At 50.8% G+C, this 18566-nt stretch overlaps 5 protein-coding genes across 5 annotated transcripts; 3 read left to right on the plus strand and 2 right to left on the minus strand.

The window, feature by feature from the left end:
• Positions 1 to 272: 272 nt before the first annotated feature.
• COCVIDRAFT_101196 (hypothetical protein) lies at positions 273 to 8089 on the plus strand (the record flags this gene model as incomplete). The annotated part of the gene is made up of 10 exons (XM_014700366.1): positions 273 to 1031; positions 1768 to 1861; positions 1933 to 2838; positions 2991 to 3219; positions 4399 to 6240; positions 6419 to 6512; positions 6698 to 7038; positions 7089 to 7649; positions 7704 to 7899; positions 7967 to 8089. The coding sequence occupies 10 exons, from the start codon at positions 273 to 275 to the stop codon at positions 8087 to 8089; spliced, it is 5145 nt and encodes a 1714-aa protein (XP_014555852.1).
• Positions 8090 to 9551: 1462 nt separating this feature from the next.
• COCVIDRAFT_16618 (hypothetical protein) lies at positions 9552 to 11337 on the minus strand (the record flags this gene model as incomplete). The annotated part of the gene is made up of 2 exons (XM_014700344.1): positions 9552 to 9678; positions 9737 to 11337. 2 exons carry the CDS (start codon positions 11335 to 11337, stop codon positions 9552 to 9554), a joined length of 1728 nt encoding a protein of 575 aa, XP_014555830.1.
• A 601-nt stretch (positions 11338 to 11938) lies between these two features.
• COCVIDRAFT_16619 (hypothetical protein) lies at positions 11939 to 12700 on the plus strand (the record flags this gene model as incomplete). The annotated part of the gene is made up of 5 exons (XM_014700345.1): positions 11939 to 12009; positions 12096 to 12206; positions 12258 to 12337; positions 12385 to 12471; positions 12525 to 12700. The coding sequence occupies 5 exons, from the start codon at positions 11939 to 11941 to the stop codon at positions 12698 to 12700; spliced, it is 525 nt and encodes a 174-aa protein (XP_014555831.1).
• A 311-nt stretch (positions 12701 to 13011) lies between these two features.
• Positions 13012 to 13487, minus strand: COCVIDRAFT_27265 (hypothetical protein; the record flags this gene model as incomplete). The annotated part of the gene is made up of 2 exons (XM_014700367.1): positions 13012 to 13404; positions 13458 to 13487. The coding sequence occupies 2 exons, from the start codon at positions 13485 to 13487 to the stop codon at positions 13012 to 13014; spliced, it is 423 nt and encodes a 140-aa protein (XP_014555853.1).
• Positions 13488 to 13643: 156 nt separating this feature from the next.
• On the plus strand, positions 13644 to 18274 carry COCVIDRAFT_101210 (hypothetical protein; the record flags this gene model as incomplete). The annotated part of the gene is made up of 8 exons (XM_014700368.1): positions 13644 to 13701; positions 13751 to 16134; positions 16432 to 16606; positions 16662 to 16741; positions 16798 to 17280; positions 17332 to 17553; positions 17604 to 18129; positions 18183 to 18274. 8 exons carry the CDS (start codon positions 13644 to 13646, stop codon positions 18272 to 18274), a joined length of 4020 nt encoding a protein of 1339 aa, XP_014555854.1.
• Positions 18275 to 18566: the final 292 nt, after the last annotated feature.

Below are 18566 nucleotides of genomic sequence, written 5' to 3' on the forward strand. Positions count from 1 at the left end.
GTTGAACCTGGTCTTTTTTTCTCCAAGACTATTGCTGCGTTATCTTGCTACTTGGCTTTGTTCCTAGTGGAACTGGTGGTTGTATAAGTAGGGTTGATAATTTTCGACGTAGCGATAGAGGTAGACGCAATCGCATACTTATCTGCATCACGGAATCTTGGTCAAGCATTTGTGGTGTGTGTTTTGCTCGCTCCCAAATACCCTACGGCTTGGTCAAATTGCAACGCGGTGCGCTGGGTTTCAGCTAAGACAAGGTGCCTTGCCGAAACGTCATGATGCTGAGAGCAACCATCTTCCTCACCACTCTACTCACCTTTATCATGAAAGTCAACACCGCGTCGCTTCCCATCCGGATTCTTACCCATAACATCCGCTATGCAGCTAATCCGCCTTCAACAGGCGAGAAACCATGGTCTACTCGTCGCCAACTAATCCTCAATGAGCTGCACTACAATACTCTGCACAACCCCGAAGCCTTTATATGTCTGCAAGAAGTTCTCAACTCACAACTCACTGACATCATATCTGGTCTCGGCGACGAATGGGCATATATCGGCGTCGGCCGAGACGATGGCAAAACCAAGGGCGAGTACAGCCCCGTCATTTACCGAAAAACAGTCTGGGAGCTACTCGAATGGCAGACTGTCTGGCTCAACGAAGATGGGGCTGTAGGGAAAAAAGGATGGGATGCAGGCTCCATCCGTATCATCACGATTGGTACCTTCAAACACATTCAACGTAAGAAGATACTCGTCGCAATGAGCACGCATCTGGACAATGCTGGTCCCGTTTCCCGCCGCGAGTCTGCAAAGATTATTCAAAACGTTACAGCTCAAGTCACCGCGCCTGCGAATAGTTCTTCGAGCGCTCTGCCCTTCTTCCTCGGGGGTGATCTTAATTCTGAGACGGACGGTGAGGCGTATAGGATTCTAAATGCTGAGGAGTCTATCTTGCAGGACACGAGGGAGCAGGCGAGATGGGTGTATGGGCATGAGATTACGTTTACGGGGTTTCAGGATGAAGGGAAGGAGGTGATTGATTTTGTGTTTGTGGGGCCGAGAGAGCGAGGGGACTGGGTGGTTGAGGGGTCGAGTGTGTTGGCGACTCGGTTTGATGACGGGGTGTTTAGTAGTGATCACAGGGCGGTTGTGGTGGATGGGTTGCTGGAGGTTTGATTATAGCCTCGAGTAGTCCAAAGCAAATAGTCCCTTGGAATTGCAAAGTAGCACCCTAATATTTTCGGTCTACAGGAGTGAGAAAAATGCCATCGCTTTCTACTGCTAGCAGCTCATGCCTCATCCAAGCAGCCTGTACTTACGTGACATGACAACGAGCGGTGCAGATGGACTGAAGCTAAAAAGCAATGCGATCATGTGAGACGCAATTCTCAATCACACTCATGTCACCCACACAGATTTGCATGCGGAGCGGAACGATGGATCCACGGTTGACAAAGGATCAAGGCACAAGTGACGTTGTCAGGCGATCGTCGTCATTGGGCTGTGGCTAAGCGAAAGCATCGAAAGCACCCCACTGAGGGGCTTGCTCTAAACACAGGAACGACCTTGCGCACCACTCCAATTCTAGCTCCTGGACCATCTTTCCACTCCTCCACTACATATACTCAAGATGGCCACTGAAACAGCAGCTGTTGGTAAGCTCACCACGCAGCCCCTGCCTGTACCGGCATCACATGAAGCTATGCACAAAGAAATAGCTCCATGAGATGAGACCTGGGCCTCGCTAAATGGTCGCAGAAGCTAACAGCACACGACAGACTACTCTCTGGCAAACCCAGATACTATCACCAAGTACAAGGTCGCCGCCGACATATCTCAAAGAGTCCTCAAGGAGGTCTCAGGTACGTTGGCCCCGCACCCCTCCGCTTACTGCCGATTTCCAGGCACGAGACTCGAATTGACCCATGGCTAGGATGGATCGCCGCTGACGCTAACATTGTCGAGCTCTGCGAGCGCGGCGACAAGCTCCTGGAGGAGGAGGTCGGCAAGGTCTACAAGGGCAAGAAGGTCCAGAAGGGCATTGGACACTGCACCACCATCTCACCGAGCGCCTACATCACTCCCTACACGCCCCTCAAGTCCGATACCGAGGAGGCTGCAACAACACTGAAGGAAGGAGAAGTCGTCAAGATTCAGTTGGGCGCTCAGATCGATGGTTTCTGTACCATTGTTTGCGACAATGTCATTGTCGGTAACACTGGCGAGGTCACCGGACGCGAAGCTGATCTTATTTTGGCTACACACTACGCAAACGAGCTTCTCTTGAGGTTGATGGTACCCCCAAGCCTACTTCCCTACAGCGATGAGGAGGAGCAAAAGAAGGCAGCCACCAAGAAGCCCTACACACAGAGTCAGATGACCAACATGCTTGAGAAGGTCGTCAAGGCTTACGACTGCAACCTCGTCGAGAGCACCACTATCTGGCTCTTTGACCACAACGAGATTGAGTCCAAGAAGAAGATTATCCTTGCTCCTGGTGAGGGTGTCAGGGGTGAGGGTCTGCCCGAAGCCGGCGAAGTTTGGGGTGTCGAGATGGGTGTCAGTCTGGGAAGCGGCAAGGTCAAGAACAACAGCAACAGGACTACTCTGCACCGCCGCACAGCCACCACCTACCAACTGAAGCGCCCAACTTCCCGAGCACTTCTGTCCGAGGTTGTCAAGAAGTTCGGAACTTTCCCCTTCAGCTTGCGACAGCTTGAGGACGAGAAGGGCGCCAAGGTTGGTGTCGTCGAGTGCGTCCGCACTGGTGTACTTCGCCAGTACGAGGTCGTTGTTGACAAGGACAACCAGCCCGTGGCCAGGTTGTTCTCCACTGTTTGTAAGTTTTCATACCCCATATACCTGCTCTTTAGGCGCAGATCGCAAAATGCTGCTCGACCATGTTTGTGTGACTCCTTGCTCCGATCATATCACAGCTGGTCAAAGCAGCAGGTAGAAGAAAAAATGAATTAACGGCTAACTTTGGAACAGCAATTGGCAAGAACGGCATGCAGCGCCTTGCTCAGCCTACTCCTATTGACGTGTCCAAGTACAAGTCTGATAAGAAGATTGAAGACGAGGAGATCCTCAAGATCCTAGAGCAGCCTATTGGAAAGACTGCGACAAAGAAGAAGAACAACAAGAAGAAGAAGAAGCCCGCGAAGAAGCCTGCCGCTGACGGCGCCGCCGCTGCTGCCGAGGAGGAGAGCGACGACGAAGAGTAAGCGTAGATTGCAGAGATCTGCAGGTTTGCTCAATCTTTTCCGAGCCGAATTCGGACGATGTGCCAATTTTTGAGAGCGTAAAAACAGCATCGCAGGGGAGAGACAAGACTGGTACTCCCAAAAAAAGGTGTGCCATGTACTGTGGGCAAAGCCCATGATCAAGTAGAAGTGATAGCAACCTCCAAAAGATCAGTCCTCCGGAAAACTACGAGCCTATTATCTGCGTGATCATGCATGTAAGCTTTTGCTGTATATCGTACGATTTCGACACAGATAAGTGCTTAGTAGCTTATTGCTAATTGCCGAATTGAGTCGCGAACGCATACCACACAACGCTCACAACCCAAGGTTGGTTAAGTGTCGGAACCAGATCACACAAGAATTTACAAAACCATGCTAAGGTGGTTTTCTACTAATGGGTAACAGGAGATAGAATACCGAGTCTACATGAAGTATAGCTTCCTGTGGTTATCTAAGCAGAATCGTCTTTGCTTTATTTTCATCACCTGGGCGCCAAGCCAAGCGTGAACGGAAGTCTTTTCTAGCCAAACAATAGTAAGAGATATGCGGATAGCTCGGCTTGCTCTGTTTCGTGTTCGATTGCTCTGAGCTTTTTTTTTCCATAGGAGGAGTTCAAGTATGAGAACAGAGCCTACCCCTGAATTAAATGTGCACAATAATTTCTCGCACAATAGATATGAGCACGACTTTCGTACTTGCGGTAACGTTTAGAAGGCTATGACAGAACACGCATTTGGAAACTCACGTGGTGTGGTGTTAGTCGGTGAAAGTGAGAGGAGGATCTGACGGAAAAAGCGGAGGTTGGGTGACTTGCCGTGTCCCTCACAGTCTTTGTGAAGTGCTATTCTCCCATCATACTAATGCTAGGTGGTGAAACAGAAGATTTCTTCTTCACCATTCCACCTATTGATACTAGATCAAATTTCAAGTGTCTGCCAGGTGCTGCGATATTGGTGAATGTGTAGGGGGCTGACATAATAAGAAGGCCCGTCCAAGCGTCCAGGGCACTCTCGAACAGCCTTGATCGCTTTCATTCTTGCACGACCGACCCACCAACACCGGGCTCGGCATTGGGGCGTGTAAAATTCCCGGATAGCACGCGAAGTGAGAACAGAGATTTGTTAATCAAATACAGCGCGCTGACCAAGTTCCAGTTTCGCCATGCCGGCCCTCCGCAAGTCTGCCCGGGAGCGCGACTTTCGATCGCAACCAAGGTCTAGCACCACGCCCTACGCCTCACCTACTGGCACAACAAACGATCACGTCTACGACAAGAAGCAGCGCTCAATCACCGAGTGGACTGAGCCCCAACCCCAAACTCTTACGCCCTCTTTTGAAGAGCACGGTTTTGCGCGGCACGGCGTCCTTGAGAATATGGCCCCCCTCGGCGTGCCCCCAAAGGCAAAGGACAAGCAGCGCGCGCGCGCTCTCGACGGACCGGCTCCTCGGAACTCATTGCTGGGAAAAGTGAATATTGCGTTTGGCGACGACGCGGGGTCAACTCCAGAAGTTACTCCGGCTCCAGAGCTTGAGCCTGATGATTCAGAGCGGCAAGAAGAGTACGAGATACAGGCCGGCTTTCCTGTTCTCGAGGACGAAGAGGATGACGACTACGAGCCTACCAAGCCGAAGAAGAAGGTGAAGGTGTCGAAAACTCCAGTCAGGGGCAAGACGCCCGTGCAAAGCAAGACGCCTGTCAACGGCAAAACGCCTGTAAAGAACTGTTACAGCAAGAGCACGCCCGTCTCAGGGAGCCCCGCCGTACAGGCGATTTCCATGTCCGAGCCTGTTGCAGCGAGCACACAGCGCATTCAAATCGCTGTCAACGATGCCATTTCAAAGGCCAACAGCAGCAAGGGCAGGCGTTATGTAGGCATCGCCTTGAAGCGCGCCTTTGAACAGAGCAAAAGTGACCCAGAACTAGCCGAGGCCCTAGATGCAGTAATTCACGAGAGGAGCACGCCCAAGCAATATAACCGTTTTCGCAAGTTCATCAAGTCATTCAAGCTTGAAGAAAAAATGAAAATGGGCCTCACTAGAGACAGGCGCTTTGACCAGCCCAACACGGCCAACAACGATGTTTCATTATCCAGCCAGCCGCCATCCCCTAGGGCTAGCAGTGAAGTTGTTCCCGATGATTCTGTCTCAACCACTGAATCGATGCTGAACGACACGCACAAGGCATTGCAGTCAGCACTGGACCCACATTCTGAAGCTGCGCCCCACCCATTCAGCACAGCGCCTGCTCTGCCAGCAGCAGATACCTCTGCAGAATCAACACCAAGGATGCCCTCAAAGTCGCCTCGGAAACGAGCTGCTACCAATGGAAAATCCGCGCCAGATTCTGCTATGGACGTGGATGGTGGTCTCTCGACGACTGTGCCTACTCCGGTAGCAAGGACGCCCGACACTGGTGCAAGCGATTCTGAACTTTCAGAGGTCAATGAAGAGATAGTGCTGAAAGGCCCGCCAGAGCCGGTGCAGGTCAACGGAAAGAGCGCTGCTGCAGCACCAGCCTCAGGACCGAAGAAAGGGAAGAACATCGCCCATGCACGCGCTGCTAAGAAGGCGAAAGCCAATGCGGGAAAACTCTTTGGCAAGCATGCCTACAAGCAGCAGCCACTTACCGCAGAGCAGCAGGCGGAAGACGACCGTCTCTATCAGATGCGCAAATCTATGGTGGAGGAACAGCCTATCCGCCAGTTCGACCAGATCCCCCCTCCAGTCTCTGATGTCCGCTTTGATGACGAAATCCTTGAGACAGAGTCTCTAACAGAATCTCAGATTGCCGTAGGCCCACCGGTAGACTCTGATCAACCACGGCGCCCTGGAAGAGCGCCAAACCACGGCACCAAGCGTCTGCGAGACGATCCGTTACGGTTTTCCTCACCTCAATCTGAGCCAGCTACAGTGACACGGCCTTCGACACCAGCCGTCGGACCGGCGCCCAAGCGTGTCAAACTCACCAACGGTCAGGGTGCCAGAACTAAGCGATCGTAAGTGTTTCTTTTCTTTCTTGCAGCATCGCTCTCAAGCCCTTGGGGGCATAGGCCGATGTCTGTACCCGTGTTGACGCAGCTCTCTTAGCGTCGAGTGGGCAAGCCTTACGTGTTTGCACCAAACAATACCGTTTATCCTATCGAATCACCAGAAGACTAACTATTGTACACACAGGCCAGTCAAAAACCGAGATGCAGGACCTATTGCTGGTGTAGCGTTTACTGGTGGTGGCGGTTCGAGACAGCTGGGGCCTGATGACAATGACCCCGTAAGTGCCACTCAAAATCCCGCAGCATCCAACCACACCATTCCTCTTCCACCGCACAACTCATCAACATCATTTTCTTTTTTCATCTCCCAACACCAATGTTTCTCACTACGAACATAACCCCTCCCAAATTTCCATATTCTCCTCCACTCTCAGTTTTATCTTCGCCTCTAACGGAATGCCAGAACTCGCCACAGTCGGAGAGCGACGACTTCTGCTCTGCGTGTAGAGGTGCTGGCGAGTTTGTCTGCTGCGAAAACTGCCCACGCGTTTTCCACTTGCTATGCTGCGATCCACCGAGGATACAGGTACCTGACGGTGCCTTCTACTGCTACGAATGTAATACCAAGTTTGGTGCACCCGATGACTCCGAAGAGACTCATCCCAGCTTGGGGCCGCTCTTCGATAAGCTGGAGCGCACCAACCCTCGTGCCTTTGCCTTGCCGCAAGACATCCAAAACAATTTCGAGGGTGTTTCTGCGCGTCCTGATGGGTCTTACTTTGAGGAAGTCAAGAAGTTCCCTCTGTAAGTGTGACGCGTTCCATCGCGTGATTTGACACTAACAACGAAAACAGGGCGAAGAACAGTGGATATGGCTACCAGAAGCCAGAATATACCAAGGTCATCGACAACGATCAAAAGGTCATCTTGTGTGTCCAGTGTGGGTTATCGAGCGGTAACAAGCGCCAAATGCTGAAGTGTGACTTCTGTCACGCATACTGGCACTTGGACTGCTGTGACCCCCCACTCGCTAATCCGCCACACATCAGCTTTGATGCATCTCAGCGCGATGCCTGGAAATGCCCCCGACATATTGATCACGATCTTCGTAGTGGTTTGTTGGTGCAGAACGATTTGAGCGCTGATGACCACGATGTTGAGATGAGCAACACTGCGCCGTTTGCCCGGATCACGCGCAGAGTTCGAGTGCGCAAACACTCTGAGTATGTCGAGCCAGTGTTCTCACGCGGCATGCGCAACAACGGTTTGATCGAAATCACTAATGATCCGGATGATGACACTGATGGCGAAGGCAACTACGTGTTTGGCGATAATGACTCGAAGGATCTCAGCTCAAAGATCTTCCGTGTGCCAGAGAAGGGGGTCGTCCTCGACTTCATCAGCAAAGTCAAGAGGTATGTACATTCTCATCTTCACGATATTATAGCAGGCACTAATGCATCTTGTAGTGGTCGTGTGATGAAGAACTATGGAGCACCAAAGGCTGTGGAGGCTGCAGCACAACGCAACGCGTCTATGCAAAACTACCTCGCACATTCTATTGAGCAACAGCAAGCAGCACTCACCCTGGCTCAGCTGGCAGGAAAAGAGCCCGAGGTCGACTTGAGCGAGGGCAAAGTTCAGGCGCTCATCTACAGTCTCACCGTAAGACTTCTCCCTGCGCCCCACATGCCTTGTTTTGTGATCAATGGCGCTAACTCACGTGAAACAGTCCGAAGCTCCTCCGAACGTCATCACAGCCATGGCCAACGCAGACCCGCCACCGCCTTCAGAGCAAGAGCGTGCTCAGCTGGAGATGCTTCAGCGCCTTATCCAGCGCCGACTTGGAGCTTGAGCGCTGCTTCAACAACAGCGGTTTGCAGCCTTAATCCGGTCTAGTTGTAGTGACACCGCCAAGCAACCCTGGATACGAAGCACGCCATGTACATCATCCAGGACTCTTATCCATCTACAGTCATCTCAAATGTCCTTGTCAAGGTAGCGTATCGTCAGCAGATTGGCTGTGCCGAGCCGTCACTCAGCTTAGCCTCATTTGCCTGACTTGGAAGTTCGAACACGACACCCTGTTCGTCCAATGGACGCGCGGCACGGTCCTCGTTCGACACGTCAACACCTCTCGTCCCTTTCCGAACCGAAAAAAGCTCTTTGTTTGCCTTGTGTATGTTTTCCTCAATCTGGGTCGGCTCTTTTTTTTCTTCCTCTCTCTCTGCTACAGTACGATGATATGCGCAAATTAGCGCTTTACTTTTCCCATACGGACTTTTTTCCCGGTACAAATAGCGCACCCAACTGCCTTAGAGCCTAACATCTTTTTCGCAGAACGGGGGAAGCTTTTGAACGCTGTACCACAAATGCATAGCGTAGGAGTTTTGATTCGAGGGGGAAGGGGGCCAATGTTTGTTTTTTTGATATATCTTTAGTCTATTTCGGGAGAGGGGAGTGAGTGAAGGGAGACTGGGGTTTTTAATGCTCTGTCACTTCCTTTTGTCTCTCTCTATACATCTCTCTCTCGTTTTCTGTCTGGCGTTTGGCTCCAACCGAGCAAAGCAAGTTTGGGGGAGGGAACTGCCGGTAATAGGCAAACTACTGCTACTACTCTACTTGCGAAGCTTGAATATCAAACTTCGTCTTCTTTTTTTTGGTGCGGGAGGAGGAGGATGGGGAGGACGGGAAGGAGACATACTGATGGATATCTTAGAAAAGGTTTATCTAGGCTTTTCTTATGAATTGGTGCTGCGAATGGCAGAATGGGTCGGCCCTGGACCATTTTACATACATACAATATGTGCCTTCGTGCCCCTCCAACTTTGATTGCATGATATGTGGTGGTTATCCTTATTACCCGTGATGAGGCTGTTCGACTGTCGATCAGGGGTGGTCAAGACCAAAAAAAAGGTGGGCCGTCCGACGGGGTTTCACTGGGTTCATCGCAAAGCCTGACACGTTGCCATGCATCCCGTGACACTACGGGGCGTGGGAAAGGCTTTAGGCATCCATGAAGAGGGAATCAATAAGAACAAAGGAATACACATGCTGAACATGTTGACTGGGTGCTATGATTCAACTATATGATTCGTCCGTCGACGCTGCCTAGTGTGACGTAGGACAAGGGCTTTGCTGGCGAAAAGAACAAAGGGCAAGGCAACAGGAAGCATGGGATTGCTGCAAATCATATCACACCACTCGACCCTTTTTGGACTGGGATCCTAAAATTCTTGGCATATAGGAATCAGGCAGGTACGTAAGACGTTCAGGGGAAAGAGAGAGATAAAAAAAACTTGATAACAAAAGATAGCTTAAGGCTTGCAGCGGCCGAAGTAGCGTGGGTACAGGCAGCAGTCGCGGACAGTGTGTTGCTTACATAGCCAGGCGAGGAAGCGTTCGAGACCGAGACCATAACCGCCGTGGGGAGAAGAGCCGTACCTGAGAAGGAAAAGTTGTTAGTAAAATGCTGAGTAACTTGAACGGGTGCAAGACTTACTTCCTCTGGTCAGTGTACCAGTAGTATGCCGCAGGATCAATCTGCTCCCTGGCGAACGCAGCCATCAACTCATCGTAGTTGTCCATCCTCATGCTACCTCCGACAATCTCACCAACACCGGGCATCAGGCAATCCACACTCTCTGTTACCCTTGGGTCTTCCTTGTCCTTCAGCATGTAAAAGGCCTTGATCTCCGTAGGGAAATGTGTCAGGAAGATGGGCCTGTTGATGATATCTGTCATCCTACGCTCTGCAGCTTCAGCGATATCGTCGCCAAACTTGTGGGGCTCGCCATCTTCGTTGGGGATGTTGTGCTCAACGAGCCAATCGATAGCTTCTTGGTACTTCATGCGCTTGAATGGGCGCTCGGGGACCTTGAACTCGGGGTTGAGGTCCATGATGTATTGCTTGACAACGGGGTCGGCCATTGTGACGTCTAGAACACGGCACATGACCTCCTCGAGATGGGTGAGCAGATCGTCAAAGTTGATGTAGTCGAGTTCGGCCTCAATATGCGTGTACTCGGCCAAATGACGACGGGTCAATGACTTTTCAGCACGGAAGGACTTTTCAATGCAGTACACGTCTCCCATTGATGGCAAACATGTCTCAAGGTATAGCTGAGAAGATTGGGTAAGGTAGGCCTCCTCGTTGTAGTAGCCGAACTTGAAGAGCGTGGCACCACCTTCGACCTGGGTCTGGACAAGCGCTGGCGGACTGACCTTACGTAGTCGAAGTTCTTTGTAGACCTGGTTGAATGCAAATTCGACCGCATCACGGACAATCATGACCTTGGATGCAGTCTCTCCACGTAGAGTGAGATGTCGCAGATCCAGCAAGGTCGCGTGCTCAGTGTCCTTTGATACTCTGTTGGTAATGGCATCGTCGCCACCAGCTGCCTTCCAGCCATCGTGGATCTTGTAGTAGTCTGCGTGTAGTTCGCGGTTGTTGGGAGCGTGGGCACCAGCGGGGATCTGCCTCAACTCTCCAAGAATCTCCATGCTGGTTTCGCGAGTCAAGGTGAGGGCATCATAGGTCTTTGCAAGGTTACCAGTGAAGATGACCTGCATGTAGCCGTAACCATCTCTTAAGGTGACGAACATAACATCCTTTTGTCTTCGCTCACGGTGTACGCGACCGAACACTCGTACTCGTGTACCCTTTGTATCCTTGCCGTCTCCTAGCGTGATCTTCTTTGGGTCGGTGTCGTCGAGCTTGATCTTGATCGCCTCTGGAAGACTCTTGTCCTCTTCTATGACGACCTTCTTGGCCTCATCAAGGACCTTGTTGCGGTCTGCCTCCTCCTTCGAGCGCTGCGCAAGCAGTCCCTGCTCCTTCTCAGCCTTCTTCTTCTGCGCCTTTGCATAGTTGACCGCCTTCTTCATGGCCGACTTGGCAACATCCTTCCACTCCAACCTCGAGGACGCATCTGCACCCTCTGGGACCTCTCCAGTAACACTCTTTCGGGTAAGGAACTTGGGAGTCTCGCCGCGAGTCAGGACAGCGTATCCGAGAGATTTGTAGGGCGATGACTCGTCGCCCGTCTGTTCTGCGATATCCTGACCGACATCCTCGTCAATGTAATAGGTAGGCTGGGCCATGGTGGCGGCAATTGGTGTGCAGACGTCTTTTGGGGGCGTTGCGCAGATTGTCTGCTGTTGTCGGAATTATATTGAGTGGGCGCGGGGTGACTCAAATGGACCCCTCCACAGGCTCCGTGCACAGTCTAGGTACGTGAAGCACTATATGTGTCGATAAGGCCAATCACCCAATTTTCCTTATCAATCGAGGCTCGTGTTGACAGACTAGGATAATGCATTGTGTTTTATATGTGCAGTTGATTGCTTTTTGTAAAAAGATACCTGTTTTAATTTGACCTGAGAGGTGCGTCTTGTTGACTTTAGCTGCATGCCAACACTGTTTTGATGACGACGGCCTTCCAAGAACTAGAGTTCGGATGTTTCAAAAATCAAGTTCACTTAATTCGCAACATGAAAATGGTCGGTAACCTTTGTTAAGTAGACTTTTGAACCCACTCTCGATGGTAGTAAAGGCGGCTCCAGTTCCGCGCTGACAAACTAGGCAATTGGTTCGGTAATTGAACAGCACTAAATGAAGGGTCATATAAACTACAATGTAACATATAGCTATTATCATCCATTCCAACTAAAAATAATCTCTTTCTGACTACATAACATAAATATGGCTGATCCTAGTTTATACAAATACGAATCCCCTCTTAAAGGCTACGAAAACTGTGAGCCATTACCCAAGTAGGTCATATCTTCCATATTGCTAGTGTTTACGACTCCAAATCTTGCGATACGAATGTGATTGGAAAATGCTGATACTATCACAGCGAAAAAGCCGAAGATGGGAAATCCTACGTAAACCCGCCAGCTGAGAAGGCAAGCGATGCCTACAATTCATTCGTAGCCCCTATTACGAATGGCATCCGTGGAGGTTTTGAGTGAGTACGACTAGCTCAAATAATCTGTTAGACAACAACTGATGTTTTCAGTGTTCACATCTACTATCTTCAGAGCGACGAGGAAGAAACAAAGTTTGCCAATGAGCTTTGGGAGCGTATACGTCGCGAATGTATGGTAACATCCTCCCTTAATCCAGTTTTTTTCTAACCAAAACAGTCCCCGAGTTGCGCATATACCGAGTGTGGGATCGACCAATTGGACCCCATCCTCTTGCCATGTTCGAGGTCAACATTTTCACCCCACGTAAGCAATGGCTTGTTGGATTAGAAGCTGGAGCCTTCACTAACGATTATTAGAGCAATTTGGTGCATTTATTCCTTGGCTAGTAATCAACAGAGGTCCGCTTTCAGCACTGATTCATCCTAACACTGATGAGGAAGAGAGGGATCATACACAGCGTGCAACATGGATGGGACAGCCGCTACCTCTCAACTTGAAAATGTTCAAGAAGACAGCAGCATCGAAGGTCTAGTTTTCTATGATTCAGCGAAAACGTGTGAGGCATGAAAGCGCGTGCTTGAAGTGTAATGTAACTTGTTAAGATTATGTCTGTGACAGACGCGATAAATCGGCATCTTAAGCAATTCCTGTTACGGCCCATACTTTGATGCACATTCTCTCTCAACCCCGTAGCTTGGATGCCTGTCGAACAGCTCTTCGTATGGCGTCTTTCGAATCATTGATGATCCCTGTCTCCATGTCTGACCTCAATGATGACGCTGTTTATGAACATGCTGAACCGCATTCTTGTGTGGTGCATGAGCAAGTAAGACATTATCGCACTTATGCCTTTGTCTCCACCTTCTTCTTTTTCTTGGTCTTCTTCGCCTTCTTCTTGTCTCGCTTCTTCAATCCACTCATGCCTGCCTTGCATGCCTCAGCATATCGCGCATAGAATCCGTCCAAGTCTTCCGGTTTTACCACTGTGCTCAACTCTATTTTGTCGACGTTTTTCCTGTCTGTCCCTGCTTTCTTGTCGCTCTTGTTGTTGTGCGCGCGGATCAAAACAGGCAGCGAGTCTTCAGGATGGGTGTCCCATAACGGATCATCGGCGATCTTGTTGGCTGGAGGTGGAGTGGCAGTGGTACCGAATGTCATGCGCTTCTGTACAAGGTAGACGCTGCCGTGGCCTTTTGTTCGTGTGTATTCGAAGAGGTTGGCGAGTTTTGCAAAGAACTGAGCAAGTGTTAGAATAGAGAGGATTATTGCATGCATGTAATATCCCACACCTCATCGTTGCTCAAATGTTCTCGCCCCATTGTGAATGTTGTGTGCTATATTAGTCGCGCCATGGAGATGGTAGGTTGCATAGTGGGATGCCTGCCGTCAGTGCGAGGCGGAGCCGCGGGGAAATCTCACCTAAACTCCGACCCTCGAACTTTTTTGCGACAACCAACTGCCTCAGACACCACAACATGCGCAAGACCTTCGGAGGGCCGAAATTGCCCGTAGAGCTACGGAATCAACTCGGAGGTAATACTAGACCACAGCTGGGTATATTTTCAGCACTGAGAACTTGCAGATCCAGCAAACAACAAGCGGCGCAACGGACCGCGTAATGGGCCACTGAATCGCAAAGACAGGCGCAAAGCCGATCGCGTAGAGAAGAAGCGACAGAACAAGCAGGGCAGGAAGCCTGCGCCAACACATCCACACAATGGCCGAGGACCGCGTCGTGAGGCGGAATCGGATGATGAGGACGAGGAAGAGGAGATAGATTGGGACAACATCGAATCAGACGCTACACCACCGCCGGCGGAGAAGAAGGAGCCGCAAAAGCCTCTGAAAGGCATACTCAAGACAAAGTCCTCCAAGTTAGAAGAAGCATCGCCTCCGCCTGCGAAAGTATCACGCGCCACAAGAGACAGACTAGCCCAGGACGATGCTGAAATTGCTGCACTGGAAAAAAGATTAGGTGTGAAGGGCAAGAAGAAATCTAAGGGAGCAGATGACGGTCTCGATGACCTGTTTGAGGGCCTTGGAGATCTTGGAGACTTTAGCGACGAAGAAGGTGGTCAGCCTTCAAAGCGTAAAAGGGATGAAGATGACGACTGGCTTGCGAGTAAGAGGCGGAAGGCCCTAGGCCAGGAGCCGGATGAAGAAGAAAATGACGACTCAGAGGCGTCCGAGTCTGACGAAGACTTGGACCTAGAAGAGGCAGACTTTGATGACGAAGACGAGACAGACTACGACGATGAAAGCGATTTGGGCTCCGAGGACGACAATGCCGAAGAGGCTGAGCCAGAACAACCGAAGAAACGAGAAAATCCATACGTTGCTCCTGTAGCATCGGATGCCCAGCCGACAAAATATGTACCACCTGCGCTCAGAGCACCACCTTCATCGGATTCAGAGGCTTTGCTACGTCTTCGAAGGCAGGTACAAGGTCTTTTCAACCGTCTTTCAGAAGCCAACATACTCTCCATCTTACGCGAAATCGAGACTATCTATCAGAACAACCCCCGTGGATACGTCAACAACACACTGGTCGATCTATTGATTGGAATGCTATCAGATCCCACCGCTCTCCTGGATACTTTCTTGAACTTGCACGCTGGTTTTATCGCTGCGATCTACAAAATTATTGGACCAGACTTCGGCGCACAGATGGTAGAGCGGATTGTTGCCGAAGTTGACAGACACTATCAGGCGAATAAAGACGGTTCTGGAAAGCAGACGTCGAATCTCATATCGGTGGTGGCAGAGCTGTATACGTTCCAAGTCATTGGCAGCAACATTGTATTCGATTACATTCGATTTTTTCTCGACGAACTTACTGAAATCAACACCGAACTTCTGTTGAGAATAGTCCGGGCAGCTGGTCCACAGCTACGCCAAGACGACCCGACCTCTCTCAAGGACATTGTTGTTCTTCTCCAGAAATCTGTCGCCAAGGTTGGCCAGAGCAACTTGCCAGTTCGCACCAAGTTCATGATTGAAACAATCAACGACCTCAAGAACAACAAGATGAAAACTGGTATCGCTTCCTCAGCAATTTCGAGAGAGCATACAACCCGGATGAAGAAGCAGCTTGGTACGCTGAACTCACGGAATCTCAAGGCGACCGAACCATTACGGGTTGGTCTGAAGGATATCAGAGATACTGAGAAGAGAGGCAAGTGGTGGCTTGTCGGAGCGAGTTGGCGCAATCAGCCAGGAAACGAGGAGCCGGCCGAGGATAACAGGAGAGTTGAGCAGACCACGACACATATCGATGACGAGGGCGACGAAAGTGAAGTTGATCTTGTGCAGCTTGCTCGTGAACACCGTATGAACACAGACATTCGGCGGGCCATATTCATCTCTATCATGTCTGCCAGCGACTTCAAGGATGCACAAATACGATTGAACAAACTCAATCTCAAAAAGTCTCAAGAAGCAGAGATACCACGAGTCATTGTTCATTGTGCAGGCGCTGAGAAGATCTACAACCCTTACTACACTGTACTTGCGCGTAAGATTTGCTCCGACCACAAGACCCGCAAGAGCTTTCAATTCGCGCTTTGGGATATTTTCAAGAGTTTAGGGGAGAGGCAAGATGGCGCGGACGACTCTGACGATGATGACGACGAAACGGACACTGACACGTCCCTTCGAAAGCTTGTCAATCAGGGCAAGCTATATGGCACGTTGATTGGCCGCAAAGCCATGCCAATTACCAGTCTTAAGAACCTCAACTTCCCCTACTTGCAACCGAAAACTAAGACTTTTGTTGAAGTCTTGCTTGTTACTACCATTCTGGAGGCATTGAAGACATCCAAAACAAAAGACAAGCGTGACGAGCGGGCTGTCCGAGAGGTATTTGTAGAGGCAGATCAAGCACCAGAAATGATTGCCGGTTTGCAATTCTTCTTGAAAAAGACAGTTAGCAAGACGGAGATTGTCGAGGAAGCGGAAAAGGAAACGGTGCGGTGGGCGTGCAAGTCCGTCATGGACATGCTGACTAGAGTGTTGGCTACTACCACATTGGCAGAAGAATGAGCGTTTGACTAGAATACCCTTCTGTTGTATGTTTAATAATAGAGTTATAAAAGAACCAATGCAGTATGGTGCCAGGAGGCGATGTTGAACATGAGGCACTTTGTCATCTTGGCGCCACCCTTGACCCTACGGAAGCCGCATAGGCCTTCCCAGCCGAGCTCCGCAAAAAGCTCAACCACATCTGCCATCCCACGCCCCATCCATTGACGCCTGTCATCCCAGCCGTATACCTCACGGCTTCTTTTGGTTGTGTTCCATCCGGCCATCTTCACCATGTTCCGCTCACTGGCACCCCGCGCCGCTCAACGGGCGTCGCGACCCGTCACCCGAAGCACATTCTGCGCATCCAACATTTACTTCCAGAACCGGTTACGACGTGGATATGCGTCGGAAGCTGGTGAGTCGCATCGCTGTGCGGCATTGGTTTGGTGCATCTGCTGACCGCTGGACAGAGGAGAAGGACCTAGTCATCATCGGCGGTGGTGTTGCGGGATATGTCGCAGCTATCAAGGCTGGACAGGCGGGCATGAAGGTTAGCAAGACACATCCGGACAATGGCAAGATCACAAGGTTGACGCAAGCGGACAGGTCACTTGCATCGAAAAGCGTGGCTCCCTGGGTGGAACTTGCTTGAACGTCGGCTGCATCCCCTCCAAGTCCCTCCTCAATAACTCGCATCTCTACCACCAGATCCTCCACGACACCAAGGGCCGCGGAATCGAGGTCGGCGATGTCAAGCTCAACCTTCCCGCCATGATGAAGGCCAAGGAGAGCTCTGTTTCGGGTCTCACAAAGGGAATTGAATTCCTTTTCAAGAAGAACAACGTCGAGTACATCAAGGGTACTGGTGCGTTCCAGGACGAGCACACCATTGCCGTCAACCTTACTGAGGGTGGCGAGACTACTGTCCGCGGAAAGAACATTCTCATTGCCACTGGTTCTGAGGCCACTCCTTTCCCGGGCTTGACCATCGACGAGCAGAAGGTTATCACAAGCACCGGCGCCATTGCGCTCCAGGAAGTGCCCAAGAAGATGACCGTCATCGGTGGTGGTATCATCGGACTTGAGATGGTAGGGAAATATCCAGTTGTTCTTTTGGTAGACTATACTAACCACACATAGGCCTCCGTCTGGTCGCGTCTTGGCTCTGAGGTTACCGTTGTTGAGTTCTTGGGTCAGATTGGTGGCCCCGGCATGGACAACGAAATTGCGAAGCAGACCCAGAAGATCCTTCAAAAGCAGGGCTTGAAATTCAAGCTCAACACAAAGGTTACCGCTGGTGAGGTTCACAGCGCTGGTGTCAACGTCAGCGTTGAGGCCGCAAAGGGCGGAAAGGAGGAGACTGTGAGTCGATTTTGAGCAACACTAGCTGATTGTAGTGCTAACATGCCTAGCTCGATGCGGACTGCGTCCTTGTTGCTATCGGTCGCCGTCCATACACCTCCGGTCTCGGTCTTGACAACATCAGTCTCGAGACTGATGAGAGAGGCCGCCTGATCATTGACCAGGAGTACCGCACCAAGATCCCCCACATTCGCGCCATCGGAGACTGCACTTTCGGCCCTATGCTTGCCCACAAGGCTGAGGAAGAGGCTGTCGCTGCTATTGAGTACATCCACAAGGGCCACGGCCACGTCAACTACGGCGCCATTCCTTCCGTTATGTACACCCACCCTGAGGTTGCTTGGGTTGGCCAGAACGAGCAGGAACTCAAGGAGGCTGGCATCAAGTACAAGACTGGAACCTTCCCTTTCACTGCCAACTCAAGAGCCAAGACCAACCTCGACACTGAAGGTATGGTCAAGTTCCTATCAGATGCTCAGACCGACCGGATATTGGGTATTCACATCATTGGTCCCAACGCTGGTGAGATGATTGCAGAGGGTACGCTTGCACTGGAATACGGCGCTAGCTCTGAGGGTAAGTTGGATCAGATCAAAAATGTTCTTGAATTAGCACTAACGATTATGCAGATGTTGCGCGCACATGTCACGCTCATCCCACTCTTGCTGAGGCATTCAAGGAGGCTGCCATGGCCACCTACGACAAGGCTGTTCACTACTAGATTCCCCAATTTCGGTCAGGCTTTTCTTTTGTGCATCAGCGACATGACCTTCGAGCTCTCAAACATGCGAGCGCGGAGTTGTGAACGATATTTGTAGAATATATCTGATGCGTCATGCTCGCCAATTAAATGCTAGTGAATGATGCACATGTGATGTGGAGCCGGTAGGGCTGAGATACCCCTGCTAGCGGCGTCTTGTCGCGTGCACGTAACGCGTACCGCGATTTGATGTCGCCATCAATTACACTTCTCACTTGCCCGCTTTTGCTTACTTTTTGCCCATACGATTCTA

Source organism: Bipolaris victoriae, assembly GCF_000527765.1.
Source record: "Bipolaris victoriae FI3 unplaced genomic scaffold scaffold_50, whole genome shotgun sequence".
In the NCBI taxonomy this organism is placed as follows: Eukaryota; Fungi; Ascomycota; class Dothideomycetes; order Pleosporales; family Pleosporaceae; genus Bipolaris; species Bipolaris victoriae.